General features: G+C 41.5%; 1 protein-coding gene across 1 annotated transcript in view; it reads right to left on the bottom strand.

The window, feature by feature from the left end:
- THOC2 (THO complex subunit 2) overlaps positions 1 to 24055 on the bottom strand; it is a 66292-nt gene that overhangs the window by 11857 nt on the left and 30380 nt on the right. The window contains exons 13-32 of the mRNA XM_054995949.1: positions 23377 to 23418; positions 22206 to 22336; positions 21988 to 22089; positions 20046 to 20130; positions 19719 to 19812; positions 17767 to 17847; positions 17295 to 17391; positions 15921 to 16038; positions 14829 to 15008; positions 13844 to 14008; positions 10410 to 10685; positions 9933 to 10074; positions 9047 to 9204; positions 8279 to 8407; positions 7513 to 7644; positions 7244 to 7428; positions 6267 to 6451; positions 3625 to 3727; positions 1960 to 2423; positions 1063 to 1121 (exon numbers count right to left, since the gene is read on the bottom strand). Coding sequence (XP_054851924.1) covers positions 1063 to 1121; positions 1960 to 2423; positions 3625 to 3727; positions 6267 to 6451; positions 7244 to 7428; positions 7513 to 7644; positions 8279 to 8407; positions 9047 to 9204; positions 9933 to 10074; positions 10410 to 10685; positions 13844 to 14008; positions 14829 to 15008; positions 15921 to 16038; positions 17295 to 17391; positions 17767 to 17847; positions 19719 to 19812; positions 20046 to 20130; positions 21988 to 22089; positions 22206 to 22336; positions 23377 to 23418 — 2928 coding nt within the window. The remainder of the gene's footprint in view (positions 1 to 1062; positions 1122 to 1959; positions 2424 to 3624; positions 3728 to 6266; positions 6452 to 7243; positions 7429 to 7512; positions 7645 to 8278; positions 8408 to 9046; positions 9205 to 9932; positions 10075 to 10409; positions 10686 to 13843; positions 14009 to 14828; positions 15009 to 15920; positions 16039 to 17294; positions 17392 to 17766; positions 17848 to 19718; positions 19813 to 20045; positions 20131 to 21987; positions 22090 to 22205; positions 22337 to 23376; positions 23419 to 24055) is intronic.

The raw sequence follows: 24055 nt of genomic DNA, 5'->3' as shown, positions 1-24055 counted from the left end.
CTACAGACAGACTAACATGGCTACCCAACTTGATCTATTTGCTTGTAAGTGATTATGTAGTTTTATTTCTCTGGCTGTTCTATGCCTTAAGCCAACTTCTTTCTCTCTCTCTCTTGAGAGAGCGAGAAAGCTATTTTAAATGTTGGCAAGTTAGCAACAACCCCACACATTCCATCCCAGTGCTCTGATGAAGTATTGGTAACTTACAGTTTTAAAGCTTCAACGTACTGCAAACTCAAAGAATCCATGAGCTTAGATGATTTAGAAATAACATTACAAACATGGAGCAAGGAATTGCTACCCTGAGTCTTCAAGAAGGCTACGGCCATGGTTTTTGTGCTGCACTTGACTGCTGGGGGTTTTCTCTTTGCTGGGTGGAAGGTTTTGGCTGCCGCATCTGGGTTAAGTGGAACGCAGAGCTCAACAGGGTGGGAACCCACTGGAATATAAACAAACCTCGCAGGAAAGGTGCAACAGAAGCTGCCTGCTCACTGAATATACACAACTACAGGAGAACTGATCACCAAGGAGACTTTTAAAACAGGACTCCTTTTCAAGGCTCTTCCCGGGAAGGCACACAGCGGTAGGATGCTCATCAAGAAGCCTGATGAATTCAGAGGTATCGTGTATCCCATATCCTCCAGGAACTCTTCAGTGCTACAGATTCTTCAACATTAGTGCAAAAAATATGCTCCTCTCTGCTTGCTGCAAGACTCATTTGCTTGTAGCTACCACTGCACTCCAAAAATATATCTGACTGTTTAAAAACAATGAGGCACTTTTTTTTGGTAAAAAAACAATTCTTTGACACTTCCAAAATTATATTTACAAAAAATTGTGCTAGGTCCTTGAAGCTTTCTCTTTTTTTCTAATTAAAAAAAATATTTGTTTTATTTTTATGGAAAAAAAGAGTCCACCAACCAAGAAAAGGAATGCATTTTGTAATGCAATACAAAAAACCTCCAATGGCTCCACTTGGCACAAAACTTGAAGGAAGTCGGACACTGCCATTCCAAACACGTGAGCCTAAAATGGGCGCTGCCTTCCTCAGGCTATACTAACCTTTACAGTTGAGGAATGCGATGGAGAAGAATGGGTATCAACTTTGCGGCGTTTTTGTTCTGAAAGAGAGAAACATTTTCAATTATTAAACAAAATAATCCATACCCCGTAAGGTCACTGAGCTTTAAAATTCTCACCTCCCATCTAGATACTTAACGTCCTCACAATGTTAATAGGCCTAAGATAAAATAAGTTTCTTAACAGGGACCCCAGCTTGTGCACAGACACAAAATAAGTCCCTGTGTCCTGCTGTCTTAATTAGTACACTTTCATTCTGCTCACTCTCAATGAGTTCAGGATAGTATACATGGTTCTCCTTTCCCCATTTCATCCTTAAAACATCCCTGTGAGGTAAGCTGAGCATGTGTGTGACCAGTCCAAGGTCATCTAGTAAGCTTCATGACAGAGGAGGGATTTCAATCCAGGTCTTCCAGTCCCTAGTCTAGAGGTAAGCAATCTTTTTTAGTCTGAGTGCCAAAAATCTCAACATCTACTTTGTGAACAGGTGTACTGGAAAAGAAAATGGGGCATGGGGAAACTAAAGAAGGTTGTATCTGACCAAACACAGGGGAGGCAAACAGACATCCAGTATGCTGCCAGCACTTCTGGGATCCCCTCTAACTTTTGCTAGCTGCCATTCGAGTCCAAGAGATAGTAACAGGCATAATCAAAGCATATCATCTTCCCTTATACTACCCGAACCAGCAGCACTGCAAGCACCTTAAAGGCTCAGCTTGGTTGCCGAGCCACTTGCTCTGGTGTGCTACTAGCTGGCACACTGCCTAATGTGCCAGGGGTTGGCCTCATCATCACCAGTACACCATAATGATTCTCTAGGCATGATACTATATATAATGCCCATCTTTAAAGAAGAAAATATGGAGAAGGTGAACTTACCCCTTTCAGAATCTGATGCTTCTGATCGGGGAACAGGTGACTTCAAGGACCCAGCAACAGGCGCCTTCTCTCCTCCTCCTCCTCCTCCTCCTCCTCCACCTCCTCTAATATTTTCCTTGGATTTCATATCCTTGGTTAGATCTCTCTCTCTGGATGGTTCCTTCTCTCTCTCCTTTTCTGCTGTTGACTTTGACTCGGCATTGGTAACAGTTATCTTGGATTTTTCATCCTTGGAGGATTTCTCTTCTCTCTTGGCTTTTTCCTTCTCTTTATCGGACTTGGGAGTCTTCTCCTTGGTATCTCTGGCTTTATCTTCTTTGTTCACTCGCTCTTCCTTTGGTTTCTCTTTCCCATCCTTTCCAAGAGATTTGGCCTCAGGAGTGGCAGCAGGAGTCTTCTCTTTTTTCTCCTTGTCTTTTTCCTTCCCACATTTCTCTTTTTCTTCTTTTTCTTTAATAACTTTGCTGCAGGGAATAAGGGGTACTATGTATTAGTAATCAGAGGCAATTTTAAGTTCCCCCTTTTAACGAAAGAGCAGCCTGCCTCAAACTTAACAATCCTTTAAGTTTTGTTGTCCCTAAACTAGTAATTGCTATAGGAAATTTAGCAAAACAACAATAAATATGAATGTTAAGGGTACAGTATCAGGAACAAAGAGGCACCCGGAAATACATCATTAGTTTCTTGTTTACAGCACTTACAGGGAATCAGGAATAAGAGTACAAGAAAAGTGCAGGGTATAAATGAAGTAAATAACTGATCCCAAATTGTTCTGTATGTGAACATTACTCAGAACATAATGGCTGGTAACAGGAGAATTATTGGCCCTGTAATCCACCATCAGGATAAGGAACTGGTCTTATATCACTAATGCCTTCTTCTGACGTTTTGGGATGGTAGAGAATTTTGTTTGTCCATCCACTACTGACTACTATAACCAGCTGGTTGTCATTTAGACCAAGAAGACAAAAATATCATCAGGTCCATTTTTCTTTAATAATTAAATTGTGCAGTTCACTGGCAGCAGACAGTATGATGGCCACAAGCACTGGATAACTTTGAAAAGGAGTTAGGGGATAATTTCATCATGATGACTAAAGAAAATCTCCATATTGAAAAGCAGTAAACCCCTGAAAAGCATTGCTAGGAGGCCACTTCTAGGGGAGGCCTTGGTCTCTGTGCCCTGTTCACTGGCCCAACAGTGCAACTGGTTGATCAGTGTAAGAAACAGGATGCTGGACTAGACAGACCACTGGTCTGATCCAGCAGGGCTTTTCTTGTACTCTTATTCCTGATTCCCAACCCATACTTTCTTAACTAAGGATGAGACAAATGCTACTGTAGCACAACCTTCTCCTGATATCATGAATGATTAGCCAGAAATGTGAATTTTCAAGGTCTCTTCTCTGCCCAAATTCTCAGAGGTCTTGCACAGGCCAAAGAACAGAGTAAGTAAACATTCTTTCACCTGTGGCACCAAAGTGTCATTATGATGTCCTTGTGCTGGCTTATAAACCCGTATATTTAAAAAAATATTTCTCCTTAGACATTTGCTGGGATGCCAGGATTTTTTTTTAAAGTCCAAGTGTTTTTTCTTCTATACACAAATGGGTCTTTTCCTTATGTCAAGCTAAGTTTTAAAGACAGAAAGACAGCTTAACTCACCTGTTAGCAGCACTGTTCCCATTGCTTGCAGTCACCTTTGGTGTTGCACTGGCAGCTTTATTAATTACTTTTACAGCACCCTGAGATTTCTCCTTTAATTTATCTGTTAAAACAAAGGTTAAGATATTAGCCTGAGAGGCTCAGTGGCTTGTAACGACTTATTGACCAATTATACTCTACTTAAATAACCAAGTAAATTGGGTTCATTTTACTAAGCAATGCCATTTGCCAATAAAAAAAAAATACAACACAGGCACAGCTTCAACAAATTTACTCAAACTGTAGTTATTTGGGCGGGGGGAAGAAACAGAAGCCTAATTTTTATCTTCTGACACACACAATATATTTAGCATGCACTGAACCTATGGGTTAATACTGAACTAGAGCATCTGAGGGCTGGCTTACAGATGCATGAGCAAAGCTTATATAACTAGAGCATCAAGTACGCATGAGCCACTACAGATAATCTTTGTCTGTTATCACTGAAAAACCGGATTGTGGTAGAGTCCGTGGACACAGCTGCAAGTCCTAAAACTAGCCCTATCAAATCAGATCTTGAGATATGTCTAGTCCAATAACCTGTTTCCCAGCAAAACAGGGTTAACATACCTGTAACTTATGTTCATCGAGTTCTTCTGTGCTGACACACATGGGACTGCGCAGGCGCAGGCCAGCCGCCGGAAGATTTTTTAATCGCTTTCCTCAGCTCCGAAGGGGCCGTTGGGCGCGCGCCTCAGTGACCGTTTCCCGCTCAAATGGTCACGTGTCCAACGGGCCACCTGGTCAGCGTAGATACGGAGATCCTCATACGGGGAACTCGTACTGGGAGCCACATTGTCATCCGGAGACGGTTCTGACAAGGACTCAGAGCCACACTCGTAGCCAACAGCAGCCTCCTCCTCATCAGAAGCAGGAACCGACACCTCATCAGCTGGAAACGGTGGAGGTAGCCACTCACGCTGCCTGGATGTTGATGGCCTCGGATCCGAGGAGTTATACCCCACAGGAGCCCCTCTCCATTGACAGTGGTAAGGAGGTGGAATATAGGAGGCCTGTCGGTGCCGGGAAGCCAAGGAACGCTCGGAACCGACGCTTTCCACATCGGAGACAGGGCGTCGACTCCGAGTGGAGGAAGCTGGAGATGCGGAGGAGCGCGTCGGGTGTGCGTCGGATCCAACGAGGGGCAGCCGGGCTCGGTTCCGGCGACGGAGCACTCGAAACCACAACATACGCACCCGGATCCAGTACTTCCTCCGGAGCAGAACGGTCTGGCGAGTTCAGATGAGGGGAAGGCATGCGTGGAGAAACTAGCACTACCTCATCAGCAGACCTGCGCCGTGGGGACCGAGAGTGTCGATGTTTGGACTTCTTCGGCTTCTTCGACGGCGGTTCCGAGCAGGCTCTCGGATCCGACGCCCTTTTGGTGGAGGACTTCTTGCCAGCGGAGTGTGGTCTCGGTGCTGCAGTGGCCTTCGGATCCGGCGTCAGAGTCGACAGGCAGGTAGGATCCAACCCCATCGGATCCGATCCCGTAACCAACTTCTTCAGATCCGGCCTCGACGACGCCTTTTCTCTCGGCGATTTCAGAGACATCGCCACTTGTGAACCCGCTTTTGGTGCTGCTATACTCACTGGTCGAGATGTCGACACCGACATAGCAGAAGCCACAGAGCCCGCTCGTGAATGCCGTTCGGCCGAGGAGCTAAGGGCAGCCTTTGGGGAGGACAACGGAGTTTTGCTCGCCACCGAAGGGGGCCTGGAGGTCTCCTCTCCATCCAACACTTTCTGCCATAGGGATGCCTTCAAGCGCGCATACCTCTCCTGTCTGGCCTTATGGGTGAACTTCTGGCAGATCTTACACGTTGGGACAATATGACCCTCCCCAAGGCAAAAAAGGCACAGATCATGCCCATCTGTTTGGGCCATCTTTGTCTGGCACTGAGCACAGTGCTTGAATAAGGCCTTAGAGGCCATGTTTAAGGGGTTCAGCAATACGCGTCGTTGAATAACAGTCCGAGTCAATACACACCGAGTCCAAAGTCCGTCCAAATCAGCAAGAAGAAGAGTAAGTCAAGTCCGAAATCCAAGTATCAAAACTGAAATATCAATCACGAAGTAACAATCACTACAAAGCACGGAGCTGCGAAGCAGACATTCCCTTCTAGCGGCGGCAAGAAGAGAACTGAGGGAAGGGGCCGTTGGTCGCCGTTGGACACGTGACCGTTTGGGCGGGAAACGGTCGCTGAGGCGCGCGCCCAACAGCCCCTTCAGAGCTGAGGGAAGCGATAAAAAATCTTCCGGCGGCTGGCCTGTGCCTGCGCAGTCCAATGTGTGGAGGCACAGAAGAACGAAGATGAACAAGATGGTTCTGGAAGGCCTATAAGCAAAGCACAGATGCAAATGCTTCCACCACCCCAATTGGTATTCAGAGATATACTGCCTCTGAAAATGGAGGCTCAGTTTAGCCAACATGACTTACTGATTGACAGAGTGTCTGCGAATTTGTTTGACACCTCACCCACTTTTAAATCCATCTAAGTCACCGACTGAGTCAACAAAATGGCATGTGTAAACCAGACCTCAGTGTTTGTCTGGCTGAAGGGGAAGGGGTAATTTTTCCTTGTTGTTCACTACTGCCGTACCAGTCTCCTCAGCAGTGCTTTCTTCCAGTTTAGCTGCATTTATTGTCAGCAAAGGAGGCAGCGCAGCTCCACCTGGCCCGTTTTGCACTGTAGTAGGTACTGCATTCCTGGTGGGTGGGTCTTTATGGTGGAAATCATTTTCGGGGACCATACAATGTTTTCTACTTTTCAACTGTCCAGAGTAGCTGAAAGTCGCACAAAGTGTTAAATACACACAAACAACTTCAACAGAGACAAGAGATAAGATAAGAGAGCAGAGGCTTAGACAGATGCATTTCTTTCTGATAGCAAATCATTTATGGTTTTCCCACCCAAGCTAAACACATACATTTGACTTTTGAGAATCAAATAATATTCTTCAACTCACTTACTTAGGAGACCTTAATCCTCAACATCTCTGCCATCAAACACATCTCTCCCCCTGTACTGCAAAGGATAATCAAACAAACCTTTGGCACTATTAAGAAATAGCACATTACTGTTTTAAAGTGTTTCTGGAACACAGAAGGGAGATTAGCTTTTATTTTAAAGAATGATGCAAAATATAACATAGGTGTGATTTTACACAGGAGAACTAAATAAAAAAAAAATTACCAAATTTAAAATATATGCAGAATAAAGCTTTCTAACCTATATAAATAATCCTGTATTAATATCTCTTATACTTGCTCTTATCTCTCTTAATAACATGCCCTACTATCAAAACCTACCCAAGGGGGCAATTGGATAGAGGGTGGGAAATAACAGAAGAGGAATCCTGATTCTAGTTTGCCTAGGAAGGTTTGTTGTTTATACAAGTCATCTAAAACAAACTCAAAGCTACACTCACACCAGACTCTGGACACATGAGGCACCATCTTCCAAGATAAGGCGAAGTCAACCTAGAGTTATTAAGAAGGCTAAAAACATTCATACATAGGACTTTGGAAACACTTGCTTGAAATGTTTAGTCATCTTTTAAAGGAAGGTTTTGTTACCCCATAGCTAATGCATAGAGATCAGGTCTCTTCTCTTTCTCATCTTGACAAATTTTCTGGACCCTTCTTTCCAATGCCGTGCCTAGGTTTGCAACTTTGGGATACCATGGCAAGATTTTGGTCAGCACAATCAGGATATTTCTGATATGTGTATATTCACCCGTTTCGAGGCAGTGAACAGACGCCTAGAACAAACCAGGAAAGATGCAGTCAAGCTGTGTCCAACAACAGCACAGAACTAGTACAGCTTCTGAACATTCCTTGCATACCTTGGTTAACTTATAATGCCACTTGTGTACCACATGTCGAAAATTTTCATAATCTAACTGGTCAGCTTTGTTCCCACCATCACAACCAGTTGTTCGTAATATAGTGAGGAAGCCTGGATAGTTACCACATTCCTGGGTGTACACCGAGAAAAAAAAGTTTGTTTTATTGAAGTAGGTGGTAAAGAAAGTGTATACATTTTTAAGTACTGACAAGGACGCACAGATTTCAATTCCAGATATACCAAAGGGTTAATCTGCCTGCTACTGAAAATTAGTATCTCAGGATTATATCCATGTCACAGGAAGGGCAGGAAGTGGCTAGGAACACCTCTACTGTTGCCCAGAACCAGATGGGAGTTTTCTCTCCTACTACTGATGAAGTTAGATGGAGGAAGGGCAGCAACTGTGCACTCCTTCATTGTTCCTGAACCCCAGCTTACCATCCCCTTCCAAGGTAAAGTTATATTGAACGCACCCTCTCCTCCTCCTTACTGCAGATGCCTGTTTATCTACATAGGTCCAGCACTCCCAGGAATCATCTTTTGGGGGAGAGATAGAAGAGACTGCTGCGAAAGGGGGAATGTGTTGAAAATCTACATCCTTCGGGTCTCTGGATCTAACCCCACCTCTGTGGTGTAATCATTCTTAGTTGGGCCAGCAGCAGTTTTCATTTCCTTCATTAGAAACTAATAAGCATTAAAGCTTTTCTGTATAATTCATCTTTAAATATTAGGTTTTCAAGGGATCATTTAAACACTTTACATACCTTTTCATATATAGCTCTATCACTATGCCACCGTGTTATAGTATCCAGCATACAGCAAAGAAACCTGCCATAGCGACTAGCTTCATTTTCAGTACAGCTTGCTACTGTATAGATTATATCTGAGAATACCTGAGAGAAATTAAAGCACAAAACACTGGCACAGTAAAAAAAATGCACCTTAAAATAAAGTCAAGCTCCATGCTTTAAACACATAATTGTTTTGTTTCAGTAACATTTTAATTATTTAAAAGCAAGACCCAAATCCTCCTGTTCAATTTGAAGTTCCCTTCAAATGATCTGGATATTACTGCAACTAAGGTGTCTGTATAACCCTCCAAACAACTTTATACTGAAAAGTAACTTTCCAAATTTTTTCACCATTCTATCAAGTTTTTAATTTTGGGGCCCTCAGAATAGCAGTGGAATCCAGGAAGATTAATTTCTGTTGTTCATGCACATTGTCTTTCAGACTGCTTCTGAAATAACTAGCAGCAGAACAAAGCTTCATACTAACCAGAGGACAAGATGGAGTTATTGAACTAGATTACAGACAATTACAGTGCAATCCTATGGTGAGTTACTCCAGTCTAAGCCCATTGAAGTCATGGGCTTAGACTGGAGTAACTCTCCATAGGATTGCACTATTAGAGATTCTGGAATTCAGCAGAAATGCTGGAGTGGCTTTCCTTGGCAGAAAAGTTTATCTGTTGCTGCTACAAGGCTCAGAACAAACAAAATTGAAGGACAGCATAATTCAGAAATACTTACTCTGTCATAGCAAAGAAGTGTGGAAAAATTTGGCGTTTTCTGTTGATGCACCAGTTCTACAAAGCGGGCACAGTAGACAGCATCAATGGCAGAGAAAATGCAGCGAGGAAATATACACAGTTGTAGAAATTTCGTTATGGTCTCATTTTTGGTAGACTCTGTAAAAGGTATTTTTAAAAAGTTTACTATTATTGTCACCAATATGTCAGTTTTTGGGATGTCTAATTTTCAGCCATAACCATAGATATAGTTAGAATTTATTGATCAAAACAACTAGGACAAAGCAACACTGATTACACCAATGTGATTGGGATTTTACGAAGATGCAACAAATAGATATTGGCATTTTACGAAGATGCAACAAATAGATATTAGCATTTTACGAAATAGATATTGGGATTTTATGAAGATGCAACAAATAGATACGCTTAGCATTAGAATACAAAGGCTAAAAATTCAGGTCTCCATCCTATTTCTCAGGAAAACTCAACTGATCTCAAAGGCAACATTAGATCATCAACATTAGTGTCGTGTGCTATAACTCTATACTATAGGCAAGCACCTCCCTTCTGTTGAGTGAATTCTGTTGAGTGAATTGATACTAAGATTGCTGAATAATTATGTTTTATTGCTTGGAATGGAAGCAGAGATTCTGTAATTGTATTACTGTGTACACTACCTGGTAATGAACCTAAAACGTTATCTGTGGTGTACCACTTGCCAGGAGTTAAATGATTTGATATAGGAAAGCTAACTAGATGGTTAGGGCTTCTTAAGTACATGCCTATATCTGAATCAGGCTTGACCAGTCATCCAGAACAATCCTCTTTAAGCAGTGAACGTGTGTGTGTTTAGGGATCATAGGAAAAAGTCCCGCCCCACTTACTTGCAAGAAGCCAATTATCTTTTTCCAGCTTCAACCTTTGCAGCACCCTTTGCACATGCTCAGATTGTTTCTTCTCTTCTTCAAGAAGCTTATCCTGAAGGGCCGTACAGCGCTCTTTTTCTTTTTTCTTTTTATTTGGAGGCTAAAAAAATCCAAAACACTACACATGAGTTTGATATTCAGCCCACAATCATGCTGAGTCCATAAGAATCAAGCCTCATAAAATGTATCATACCTTTTCTACTGCCTGCTAGCAAAGGGGTCTTGTGGAAATTAAATATGCTTTGAGGTTAGTATGACTAACTTCCAGACACTGAAGACCTTGAACCTGAATGTGCTATTTATTTTAAACATACTGTGTTCAATCCCATCAATGTATCACTCAAATAAAAAAGTGTCATGAACTGGGATGGCTGTAAAGTATCATAGCAACCAAGCATGGAAAGCAGCAAGTCTCTTAGAATCAACATTACATACCATTTCCTGATTGTCATCGATTGCTTTCATCTGGACTTTGAGTTTGTTGACTTCCCTCTCATAGCTACTGTGAGGCACAGCGAGGTCGTACATTGTCAGTGACCAGAACGTAGCATAGAACTGTGGGCTGATGTCATCCCAAACCTTGGGAAGGTGCAAGGAGATCACCGCATCGTGAACAGGAGCCATCACAAGTTCGCATGATGTAATGTATTTGTGAACTTTTTGTTGCTGTTTGTTCCCCTTCTCAGCTTTTTTCAGTTCATCGTATTTTGACTGATTGAAAAAAAATGCACACACATTGAATCATATGTTGTACTTAGACACATACATATGGAAAATAGCAAGAGTCCACTAGCATCTATAAGACTAACAAAATTTGTGGTAGCTTATGAGCTTTCGTGAGCCACAGCTCACTTCTTCAGACAGGTGCTACTGGACTCTTGCTCTTTTCTACTACTACAGACAGACTACCCATCTTGATATACATACATATAAAAATAGTAAAGAGTCCAATAGCACCAACTTTATTGCAGCATAAGCTTTTGAGAACCATGGTTCTCTTTGTCAGATGCAAGAACCACAGTTCTCTGCATCATGCATCTGACAAAGAGAACCATGGTTCTTGAAAGCTTATGCTACAATAAAGTTGGTTAGTCTTAAAGGTGCTACTGGACACTATTATTTTGCAACCACAAACTAACTCCTCTGGATACATATAGAAAGATACTTTTCTGCTAAATCTGCCTTATATTTTGTTTATGTCATTTATAGTCTGCCTTTCTCACTGAGACTGAAGGCGGATTACACAGTGCAAGAAAATACAAATCAACAGGAATAGGACAACCAATAAACAATACAACAGAGGTCTGGATCACAGAAATCTGAAAATGAGCAGAAATCGGATAACAGAGCTGAAACAAAGCATAAACATTAATATGGCATGTTAACTAGTGCAGTCCCTATCCCTTTATCAAAACTTATTTCTGAAAAAGATTTCATTACAGTAACAATCCTATTAACTGTGTAAAAAATTCCTCCTGATTACTTCAGTTCTTCATGGTTTGCAGAAAGCCAGGATGATGGGAGCCTTTCTGATGTCATCAGGCAGGACAGCCCATAAAGTGGAGTTATATGCAAAAGCTTAGGTAATTCAATCATCCATTTTAAAATGCATGATGGAATCACACCAGAAAGCTGACTGGATAGGTAAAATTTTAGCCAAAAAAGTACTCCTGTTAAAAAAAACCCAACACTTCAGGAAAAATTAAAATATATGCAGTGGTTAGTTTCCTATCAAACTTGAACCTATTTTGCTGTTTTAACAACATAAAATGCATTATATGTAACTTTGCATACAAGATTGTATTATGGTTGTTGTGGGTTTTCCGGGCTGTATTGCCGTGGTCTTGGCATTGTAGTTCCTGACGTTTCGCCAGCAGCTGTGGCTGGCATCTTCAGAGGTGTAGCACCAAAAGACAGAGATCTCTCAGTGTCACAGTGTGGAAAAGATGTTGGCAGGTCAGTTATATCTACTCAGGAGGGGTGGGGTTGAGCTGAGTCATCCTGTAAGAGTTTCCCAGGGTGTGGAATGCTAATGGCGGGAGGCTTCACTGTATCCTGAGGAGGTTCTTTTGCATATGGATTGGTGCTTGATGTGCTAATCTTCTCTGCAGGGCTATTGTCGAGTATAGAGTGTTTTGTTAGCCTGGTGTTTTTCAGAACTGGAAACCATGCTCTGTTCATTCTTAAGGTTTCTTCTTTCCTGTTGAAGTTTTGCTTATGCTTGTGAATTTCAATGGCTTCCCTGTGCAGTCTGACAAATGACCTGCCAACATCTTTTCCACACTGTGACACTGAGAGATCTCTGTCTTTTGGTGCTACACCTCTGAAGATGCCAGCCACAGCTGCTGGCGAAACGTCAGGAACTACAATGCCAAGACCATGGCAATACAGCCCGGAAAACTCACAACAACCATCGTTCTCCGGCCGTGAAAGCCTTCGACAATACAAGATTGTATTAATTGGCATATTTATGAAATGTAATCATATAAACGCTGTAGTTTTTACAGCAAAATTGCAACAACATCAACTATTAAAGCAAGAGAAAGATGCAGACTGTTACACCACATGTTATCTTATACCACATTTCACTCTTCCCAAAGTAAATAAATAAAATTCATAGGATTTTTTTGCAGTGCTAGGAAAAACTGGACCACCACCACCCCTCCAAATTTTTCCAGGCCTTTTCATCTCTATAGTTGACCAGGCCATTATGGTAACACAGCAATCACTGCAGTGGTGAAACAGGCATTTACAAAAAAAACTTGGCTTGCTCTCACATTGTTTCTCTTAAATCTTCTCTATGAAGTTCTAACTTGGGGGGGGGGGGGGAGGGTAAGAGATAAGAGTTTGCTTTCAAAAGCAACCACAGCTTACTAAGCAAAGAGAAAATGAGTCACAAAAAAAGGTTTATGTCTGTGTGGGCATTTGCCGCTACATTTTTTAAAGCAACCCCAAATATAATACTATGGGGCTGGGAGAAATGGAATGCATAGTATACAAATCAGGCCTATTGTATTGAGACATGTCTATTGTAAAGGTTGACACACTAACCTTGAGTTTAGAGGCTTTTAGAGACAACAAATGAGGCTGGGATTCAAAGAGTTTTAGAGACTCCCAATGCTGTATCATGAGCTCCTTTCAAAATGGAACTCTGTTTTAAAAGCCATAAGACAGATAGCCATTGGAAGGTGCTCTTTGAGAAAAAAGCCCAGCTTGTTTCATAGTTCTTTAGATCTTGGCCATATACACAAAAGTGCATCACCCACTTAGACTGCATTATAACAAAATAAAATGAAAATACTGTCCTAAACTGTGGTTCCATTGCAATGGTCCTCTAAAGCCCAGTCTGTGTTTCTCATCATGTCCTAGTAAACCCTACCACAATGGCTCAATTCAGACATCATGCCCAGTCATAGTTTCTGCTAACTGTAATTTAGAACTCTAACCATGGTGTGATCTTCCAAAAGTCATGGTATAACTGCATATCTGTTTTTATTTTTCATCTGCTCAGTACTTTGTCTCTAGAAGAAGAACAAAGGCCATAATGATGGTCTGTCAATTCAGGTATCACAACATACCCTGGTTTGCAGAAAACACAGTCTGCAATTCCACTTCACACCACTGTTTCCAATTCTGGTTTGCTGGCTTATTGCTTATCATGAATTGTCATTTCAGACATCACACTAAAAGCATAGTTAAGCTTCCTTAACCATGATTCAGTGAGATGTCTGAACTGAGCTAGTCGCTAAGTATGACATGTTGCCAGTCTCTGCAAGGCCTTTAAAATGAATCTATGGTAAGATTAACTGTCAATAAAACTGTATGGACTGCATATCTAGAATGGAGATCAACTGAAAATTTGTACTTACTGAAATATGGTGTGCATACATAGGCCTCGAAAGGAAAAATGCAGCATCATGAGGGGTATGGAACTCATTACACAGAACATCAATAGAAGGCACTCGCTTAATATAATCCTCTGTGCTTAAGTTGGATGCTAAAAACCCACCAAATTGTACCAGAGTGTCATGACACTAAAAGGAGAAGTACAAGAAGTATTAGATAGTCAATGGATGCTTTCCATGGAAAAATATCTATTTTAAATGACATTCAACATTAAAAAACACATCACTACTATGGGCAACAAATACCACTGAAAAAATATGGATGCTTTCCTCAGTGCATAATAAATAGTAGCATTTCCTCTGAACATTGCAGGTGTTTCAGAAAGAACAATGCTGTACAGCCAAATAAAGGTGCAGCCACTTCTGTATTGGGTTAGCTGTGCAGGAGCACATCCAAAGTAAAGGTGTGCAGGCCAGCTGTATTGGATCAGCAAGTCAAAAAAGTCCCACATGATACAGAACTGTCACATCCAAGGCTGCTCACAAAAGACCAAATGAATCCCTTTGACCACCAGCCCAGACACCCTTCAGGCAATACCTCCCCCCCCCCAAAAAACCCCATTCTGCACAGCTGAGAGCCTTAAAGGGTTAGAGCCTCAGTTTTGCTTGGCAATGGAAATAATGCTCCAAGGAAAAAGTTAGTGTTTCAGAGGAGACATGGGTGAGTATTTCTTGAAGGCAACCAGTTCAGGGAACATCATCTCAGGGAGTTCTTGCCCAGGGCCTTCCTACCCAAAGGATTCCCAGCTGACAGATCTAGGATGAATGCGGATCCAATACATCTGCAGCTTGAACTATCACTCCACTGCAGTCTTTGTGGCTGTTCTCACCTGTGCTTGTGCCTGAAGACATGACAGAGGACAGGCAACAAAACTAAATTCTGTTACTATACACTCTACAGAGGGTCTCCTTGCAGAATATGGGAAATACCAAAATAGTTTTTACTTGCCTGATCGTACAATTTTCCCACAAGTTTCAAATGTTTCTCTCCTCCTTCTTGAAAGATCACACCATTTCGCTGCTGAGCCATGAGAAGGCACAGTGGAAGGGCAAGATCATGATCCAAAAGTGCATCTTTTAATCTCTGAGAAGATTTCTTAGTGTTTCTGATTTGGCCAAAATAGCCACCCTAACCAAAGAAGTGATATAAGTTACTAAAAAGCAAAATCACAAGGTGCATCAGGAAAACAGAACTACAGGAGCAGACACAAAGCTTTGCTGTTGGGGGCAGGGGGAGGTCTACCTATAAAGCTTCTCTTCATTTGGAGAATTCCAAATATACTCCATTTGGTATCCCTTGATGCTCCAGCCAAGTTTTCCCACTCTCCCAATATCGGTGTTAATGTGCTTTGATCATGCATAAATCAAATCATCATGCTTAGCCACTGCTTCTGAGAATGAGGTTTCACTATTAATCAAGATTTGAAACGGGGTTTGAAGCTGGTTTTAAAACCCTGGCTAACAGCAAACTCTAACTTGCTGTAACTATGGTTAAAGTGGTACCAATGAAAGACTTAAAAGCCCATGGAGGAAATATACTGCAGCAGGGAAAGAAAGAAAAATCCTGTGGCCTACTCCAGTATGGTGTAGCAAGTCAGAGTGATGAACAAGGAGCTGGGAGAGCCCAGTTTGAATCTCCACTCTGCTGAGACTATAGGCCAGTCTCACACACATACAACTTAACATACTTCACAGGGTTGTTGTAAGGATAAAACGGAGGAGAAGAGAATGTTGTAAGCCACTTTCAATCCCCATTGGGGAGAAAAGTGGGTTACAAATAAAGCAAATATATACATTATTTAGTTGACATTAAAGGTCTTTGAATATTATGCATACACTAGCCATGAGTATAAATATACATCCTGTTTGCTTCTAAGTCATTTCAGTACTGTTATTCTTTCCTTCCAATGTTGAGGCCATCGTTTTCTTAAAACACATACATTTGTATATATACCCACACCCCACCAGTGATACAACCCAAATTCCTGTTACTGCATTTTTGCCAAATCATTTGTTTTAAAAAAATTAACTGCCAACACACCTCTGCTTTGAGTTGTTCTCCCCCCGTCATGGCTTCTAGCTGCTCCATGGTCATTTCTTCTGTGATTTCTATGCCAGCCATTTTTTGTACTACCTCTTTCAAAATAAGTAGGTCAAAACTACAGGGAAGAATGGGAACAAAAGAAAACTGAAATGTGAGCACAGTAAACAGTAATTCACAGTGCATAATTCCTAAACTAAGTTAAGCAGTATCAGGACAGATTGAGCCACTAATTATCATAGATTGTGAGCATGCAGGCAAGGTCTGTGTGTTTTTGAAAATGTAGTTACTGCATAGTGCTTTTTGAGGGGGCTTTATTTTTTTAAAAAAAGAATTAATGACTAACATCTTTCCAAATTTTTTTACAGATGACCAGACCAGATCACAGGCAAGAAGGTGCCGCGTGCAGTCAACAGCATATTAATAGCATTCTTGAACAGTAGCTGTGCAGCTGATGGAAATGGCATGCCTTTTGTATGTGCTGCAATGTCATTGTGCATACAGATTTGCATCTATATGTACATAATTGTAGTAGGTACTCCACAAGGAATTCCCAATCCAGCTCCTGGAGAAAACACACCTTGCTTGAGTTGTTGGATGCAACTGCCTACACCTATGTACTAAAACAGTGATCTTCAACTTCTCCAGGCTCAGGATGCACTGAGCCTGGAGTACACCAAGCTGCAAGAATGTGACAGTGTGAGGGGCAGCCAGATTTATGACCTTACCCTGCATCAAGGTTAGAACCATGGGCAGCAGGCCAACAAAAGCCAAGCACCATGAAGTGTTCTGTAGGCAACAACCAAGGAGGGATTCTCCAATCAGGAGTGACCTTGCCTCACCTTCCTGCTGTTCTTTTCAGTGTGCATGCAAAGAAAGACAAGAGGCATGGCCTGCTCTTCATGCCTACACAGCACATAGCAGATCCATCCAAAAAGCAACTACTTTTTAGCTCTGTAGGAACTTATAACCCAGCAGCTGGGCCTCAAAAATCCCCCTCAGTACATGGGCTGAAGGCCACTTTACTGAAACATCTCTAGTCCTACATTTTGTGATGGTGCACAAGTACAACTGCAGCAGCGCAACTGCAACACAGCAAGGATACTTAGAAATCTGAATAGCAAAGAGTCCAGTAGCACCTTTAAGACGAACCAACTTTACTGTAGCATTAGCTTTCGAGAACCACAGTTCTCTTCATCAGATGCAGATCTGACGAAGAGAATTGTGGTTCTCAAAAGCTTATGCTACAGTAAAGTTGGTTCGTCTTAAAGGTGCTACTGGACTCTTTGCTATTTTGCTACTACAGACTAACACGGTTAACTCCTCTGGATCTATGACCTTGAAATCTGAAGTAACACAGGAACATATACTTGCCTTTTTCCAGCCTTTAACTGATTTGCCACATACTGGAGTAGACCAGCCAGTTCAATAGGGTATTTTCGAAAAACAGCACCACAGAAACTAGCTAAACCTACAGCAGATGGGGAGAAAGACATAGCTCAGATCCAAGTATGGTCACTGTACAATAAGCGTTTAAATACTTTATGTGAATTTGGTTACTGCATATTAATTTCTCATGAGCTGCAAGCAAGAAACAGTCCTTACTGCTTTATCTGCACATTTCTTAACAAGATGATTGCTCTCTTTCCTGTCTCCTGAGCAACCATTAGGTGATAAGGAACCACATCAGTGGCTCTAACTGTACATTTTCCCAAAACTAAACATTACTGAAATAAAAGGGAAGGAAAATGCAGAGGAGTAGCCCTATGCATTTGCCAGCAACACATTAATTATTACCCTAGGCAACAAAACATAGATATTTTAATTATGTTTAAAAAGTACTAACTTTGTAGCCAGCTGGAAATTGTAGTGTCATCGTGTTTCATCCTCTCCTTTTCAGGATTAGCCAATGCTTCAATAATGCAATCTTTTTTTTGTTTGGAAGTTAAGCAAGATTCCACCTCTGAATCAGTTATATACTGCACTGATGAATTATTCAACATCATTTTCTAAATAAATGTACTGCCACATTTGCACATGGGAAGATGTGATTTAAGAGCAAAATAAACCTAAAACAGCTACAACTTCAGTAAAGTATTTGTCATTTTGAAGTGTTCACAGACTCTTTTTCATTTCCTTGCTCATACAACCTATAACTTTAGCGAAAGAATTCTGCTATCCTTGCATCAAAAACAAGGAACACACTTAAGGGGTTTCTCTGGTAGAAGCAGCAGTTCCATACAAGGAATGGTTAACAAGGAACGGCTAACCAGACTGAAATGCACGACTCCGTGAAATCTGGGATTGAGCTTATCATGGCTACGGGGCACTGCCATCTCGACCCAGGGTCAGTTTCACATAAGTTTCACATATGCCCTATAGGTCAGTTTCACATAAGTTACAAAACTAGCAATGAGAGAAAGTCTCACAATTACAGTAGTAGGCCTACAGTAGTAGGCTGCCACCATTCCCTTGAATTACTCCCAAGAAACAGGAGTAAAGGGCAAACCTCCAAGCCTGTAAAGGAACTTAAACAGAAGCCTACCTTGCAAGGGCGTCTTGCAAGCAGAATTCACAAAGCAGAATGTTATTATTGTAGGTGGTTCACGAGGTTCACAAAGTGAGTTCAACAGAATGATTTATTGCTTTAAAGTCAAGAACCCACACAAAAGTAACATATAATTATTTATTTTAAGGTGCAAGGTTACTCTACATACACAAGACAGAATGTGGGGATAAAACAATAAATCCCAAAGCATGTTAGCTCTTACTATGCATACCACTGTATTCCAACAGAAGGCAAAATAAGATGTTGTTGAAGGTGCAGAAAGTCTGTTAAGAGGCAAATCAGCAAGGCATCACAGCAAAACAAATAGATGGTTGCATGAGCGTCCATCACAGAGTTCTGAGCCAGGAGTGAAGCCAGCGATATGTTACAGCCAAGTCACTGAAACCCACCGAAAGCTTATAGCTCCATGTTGGTTAGTTACTTTTATGTCATTTGGAAACCAAAGCGGCCAAGGCCTGTTAACCAATCAGGTGTCCACATGCTGATGTCACCAAAGGTAGGTGCGTACGTGAGGAAAGAGGAGTGAGACCAAATCTGCAGTTCTTGGCACCACCCATCAGTCCTACAGGTGCAAATAGTTTGTTAATTGACTCAAGAACTGTGCCATGAAGGCTTACTCGCTAACACGGTGGAATGTGTGGAGCTGCCCTGAGCCCATCTGTGGGGAGGGCAGGGTATAAATAAAATAAATAAATAAATCTCCAAAGCCGCAGAGAGCTGAGACTCTGGAGACAGCTAGTTTCTCAGTCAGGCTTCTAGCAAGAAAAGGGGGGAGTTTTGGGTAAGAAGATTTTCCTAGCAAGAGGATTCTATAACATGAGGCCCCTTGACCAAAGTTTCAAGAAACATGGCTTCTGTATAAGTTAGAACAAGGACATTTTCTTCAGATAGCTCTTCTTAAATGACACCATTAAAAGCAGTTCACGAGCCTGAGTATTTAGAAACTTACACAGTATTTGGCAAGGATGAAAGGTACTTCATCAAAGTAACAAGACAAGAGGTTTAAGAGAAGACTGCAAACTCCTTATTAAAGTTAAAGATAAGCCTTAAAAGGGTTGATTTTAAACAAGCAGCTTTATCAAATTAAGCTTGGAAGAAGTACTGTCAGCATCTACTTTGGCTTCAATGCAGCAAAAAACCTAACAGGAGCAACCACAGGATGAAATTAAAAGATTATCGGGGGCAAGTGGAGGTGGCACTGGCCAACTAAGAGGCTGACAAAAGGATACATGCCAAGACATCATAATTCAGCGAAGTGAGGTATTTCAATGAATCAACAACTGGCGTTATTAGGTTATCATACTTCTGTATCTGAGACAAAATCTGAAAAGACCAAATAAAAATTAGCTCCTCTCAAGACACCTCTGTGAGAAAAGCCCTTAAAATTTTAGAGTCTACCTTCTAAAATTCAACAAATAATGCTTTGTGTGCACTTTTTAAAAGCAATCCAGATACTTTAAAACATTATATGGTTAAGAAACCCAGTAGAACACACAGCTTATTTTTCTGATTACATTAAAAGAGCAAAGAGGCATCATACTTATCTTGTCACATACATAATCAAATAAAATTGTTGGATTGCTGTGGCTCAATTTCCCAATTTGTCTTCCAGAAGGCTTCACATTTTCCTTGGTTAGACGCCTATGAGAGACATCACCACAATTTAAATTTTCTTATCTGCAACTTTATATTTTCATTCACAATTGTGTGCACATCTATTTACCTGTAAACAGGGAGTAAGTTCAATTGTTCCTTCATCTCCGGACGGGGGGCGGGGGGAGCTTTATATACAATTTCATTTAAGATTTCTTACTATCAAGGAGTGGGGTAAGATACAAAAAGCAATGTAACTGAATAAATGACCATAGCCTTGTGGCCTCATTGACTGTACACAACATTCTCAACCTGAAGAGGTGGACTATGAGGGTTTTAGTCACTGTCTTACTGGCAAACCAAGATGAGTATTATGGCTTCTGAGTCTGTCTAGAGAGCAGACACAAACCACGGCACCTGTTTTAATGGTAAATCGTGAAAGGAAGGGAAGGTCTTTGGCTTAGTAATGTAACATCTGTGGTTTGGCATTAAACGTGAACTGGTTTCACACATATTCCCCTTACCATGTAGACTAGCATTATACAAAGTGTGGCAGAATGGGCAAAGAGAGAGTGGCTGAAGCATAATCACAGGGTACTTACTAAACCACAATCATGTGTAATAAAGAATACGGTCCTGTGTTGTGATTCTATTATAGGTATTATTTAGCCTAAGTGATTTTAAGCATCACTGATTTCCATGAAGGAGTAAACACATTGTTAAAATCTTTCCCATAGAAAGCAATGGCATTTATTTAAAACATTTTATCCAAACTGGGTCCCCCAGGGTGGCAAACATTTTAAAAATTAAAACAGTCTGAACTATTTAAATTTAAAACAACATTTAAAATATTATAAATATATACACATAAATGACAGCAAGAACAGGAAGCAAAGCCAGTAAGTTACCGGGAGTCTGCCAAACGAAAAAGTCTCCATTGACAGGAGACTGCAATAGAGGGGGACAGACCAATCTCCCTCAGAACTAGGGGTGTGCACCCCCAAAAAAATTCTGGTTTCCCACTTCAGGTTTACCCGAAGCCACTTCGGGATTCTGGTATTTACCTGACTTCGGTATACTCCATAAAGATTCAGAGCATACTGAAGTGAGGGGGAGCAAATCCCCCACCCCCACCCCCTTGGGGCAAACCAACCCACCCGACTTACTTGGCCAGCAGGGATAGGGGAGGCTGATCAGCTGGGCGGTGGGGAAGCCTGGAGCCACTTCCTGCGGGGCCTGTGCCGCCTCCTCCACCACCTTAGCAGCCAGCTGGGCAGCAGGGAAGGCAGGAGTCAGCTCCTCCAGGGCCTGCGCTGCCTCCTTCGTTGCTGCAGCAGCCAGCTGGGCAGTGGGGAAGGCCGGAGCTGGCTCTTGCGGGGACCGCGCCGCCTCCTCCACCACCATAGCGACCAGCTGGGCGGCGGGGAAGCCCAGAGCCAGCTCCTTTAGGGCACGCACTGCCTCTTCCGCCACTGCAGTGGCCAGCAGAGCGGTAGGGAAGGCCTGGATCGGCTGCTTGGTAGGGATCTCCCCACTAAACAGCTGATCCGCTGGTTTAAAATGCCCATTTCCGTGCTGCTTCGCAGCGGCATGGAAAGGGGCATTTAAACCCCTTGACCCAAAGTTTCCCGAAGCGATACAAATCGCTTCAGGAAGCTTTGCTTCGGAAATCCCGAATCATTGCGAATCGGGTCCAATTCGGGTACTTTACGCGAACCCAAAACCCGAATCGCACACCCATGCTCAGAACTTTGGTGGGGTCATGTTTGATCATTTTACCAATGCAAAAGCACTGAAGAAAGCTTAATAAATCCATTCAGATATGCCAGACAGCATTTTGGACAATCAGTTCCTAGAATATTACTTACGTTCCTTAGTAGAAGAACAAACTTCAGAACAACTTACTTCATAATATATTTGGCTCTGTCAATTGTCTGAGCTTTAACTTTCACTAGCAGTGGGTGGCTATTATACGTTTCATTCTTCCACTGGCCATAGAGACGGTACCTATCAGATGTTGCAAGAAGGAAATTAAAAAACACATATGAACACTATGTGATTTAAACAATTCTATAAAATTAACTTCAGTTTTCCAAATATATCTTTTTCAAGCAAGTACTCACCGGTGCTGGTATGGAAATGTTTTAAACATCCCCCAGAGTTCTTCTGACATGCATGCATTACAGTCCATCAAGGTAAGAGAAGGGAGCAAGACCTGATCTGTAATACTCAGCAAACAACTGAATAATAATTCCTGAGGGGGAGGGAAAACAAAAAATGTAAAGGCTTGAACTCAGATCTCCCAGATCAGTCCAAAGCTAACCACTAAATCTCACTAACTCCATATTGTCTACAATTCTGTAATCTTAACATAAAAAGGGAAACAGTTTTATTTTTATTTATTTAAAATATATATTTGCTGCCTTTCCTCAAAAGACACTCAAGGCGGCTTACGATGAAAAATCAGAAAACAGCAGTTAAAAATAGAGGTTGAAACACAGTTAAAATACATTTAAAAGCATGTGTTGCAGATGCTTTTCTTTCCTGTGAACAGTTGCATCATGGCACATCTGTGTGACCTTAACCCACCAAAACACTACTCTTTATACTAAGGCAGCGGTATGGCTGAATTAACACCAGCCGGTTTCTCTCCAAGAGCTGATGTTGGGAAAGGCTATTAGCCAAACTCACAAATCCTCAAGTTGTTGTTGTTATTTCCATTTACTGTCCACCTTTCTCCCTGGGACTCAAGGTGGATTACAAGTATGATAAAGACATGTCAGTCAGTAAGCAGATCATAAGAATGTGATCATCATCAGTCAATCAGTAAGTGGATTAGAAGATATAACCAAACATTTGAATCAAACAAATTCCTAATAAAACAAAATAAAACACTTCAGCTGGGATTGTAATCATAGACACTGATCTGAGAGCAGTGTACTCCTTTCCAAAACTGATTTTCCAATTAAATGAATGGAGATCTGCTGTGGATGCATGGATGTGCAAACACACACACACACACACACACAGATCTCTGGATCTGAATTATCAGAATTCTACTTTGGGAGCCACAGAGATCCTAGAAGTTGCTTCTTCTGGTACAAGAGTTATGCTTCTTGGCTCTCTCAAGATAGTAACATATCACAGGACAGTTCAGTGGGTTCTAGTTGTTACCATGCCTGTTCCAGCATTAGGCTAAATTTTTGAGAGTACTTTGACAAATGTTGCTGTTATTTGTGCAAGAAAAATATAGGTATTATGTATAATTCCAGGAATAACTTTAAAGAGGCTCACCATTTTCTCCTTATCCTCTTGCTTGCTTCCATCAGATTGGTACTAAAAAAGAAAAATGAAACCACTGCTAAAATTTAATTGTTTTGGACCAAGGACACAATAGAGGAAAGCAGCTAAAAGCAAACAAGAAAGCAAAAGATCCTGGCAGAAAAATCAATTTTCTTGGTCCTCTCTGTTGTTTTAGAGAAAGTGAAGTACTGAATGAAGTGCAGTAGAAGCTCTTTCTTTGCTAGTGAGTTTGGTATGAGGAGAGAGTTGGGACAGGGGCTCTCCTGCCATACATGCATGCCTAGGCACCTGTCAAAACCAACAACTACTAAAGGTGCATGGATTCTTTGCACAAACTCCATTTAGAGGCCAATAAGGAGAGCCAAAACAAGGGTACAAATTTACTACCTTCAAGTCTCAATAGTATTATGCTAGATGCTTTTCTACAAAACATACCTTATCACGAAGGTGATATTTACAGAGACATTTCTTAGGGAACTGACAAATTCCAATTTAGATTTACATGTGCTTAGCAAAGTACTTAAACATCTGTTAACAACTTGTAATTGTCAGAAGACTAATTTCATTGTACCTAACGGGAAAACTACTGTGGCTGTCAGCTATTTAACGGTGAAATTACATGGAATGCTTTGCTATGCGAAAAGGGTTATAATTTTCTCTTTCAAAGCAA

The sequence above is a fragment of the Eublepharis macularius genome, chromosome 13 (genome assembly GCF_028583425.1).
Source record: "Eublepharis macularius isolate TG4126 chromosome 13, MPM_Emac_v1.0, whole genome shotgun sequence".
NCBI classification, from domain to species: Eukaryota; Metazoa; Chordata; class Lepidosauria; order Squamata; family Eublepharidae; genus Eublepharis; species Eublepharis macularius.
The sequence above is the reverse complement of the archived record's forward strand: the minus strand, read 5'-3'. Positions and strand labels throughout refer to the sequence as shown.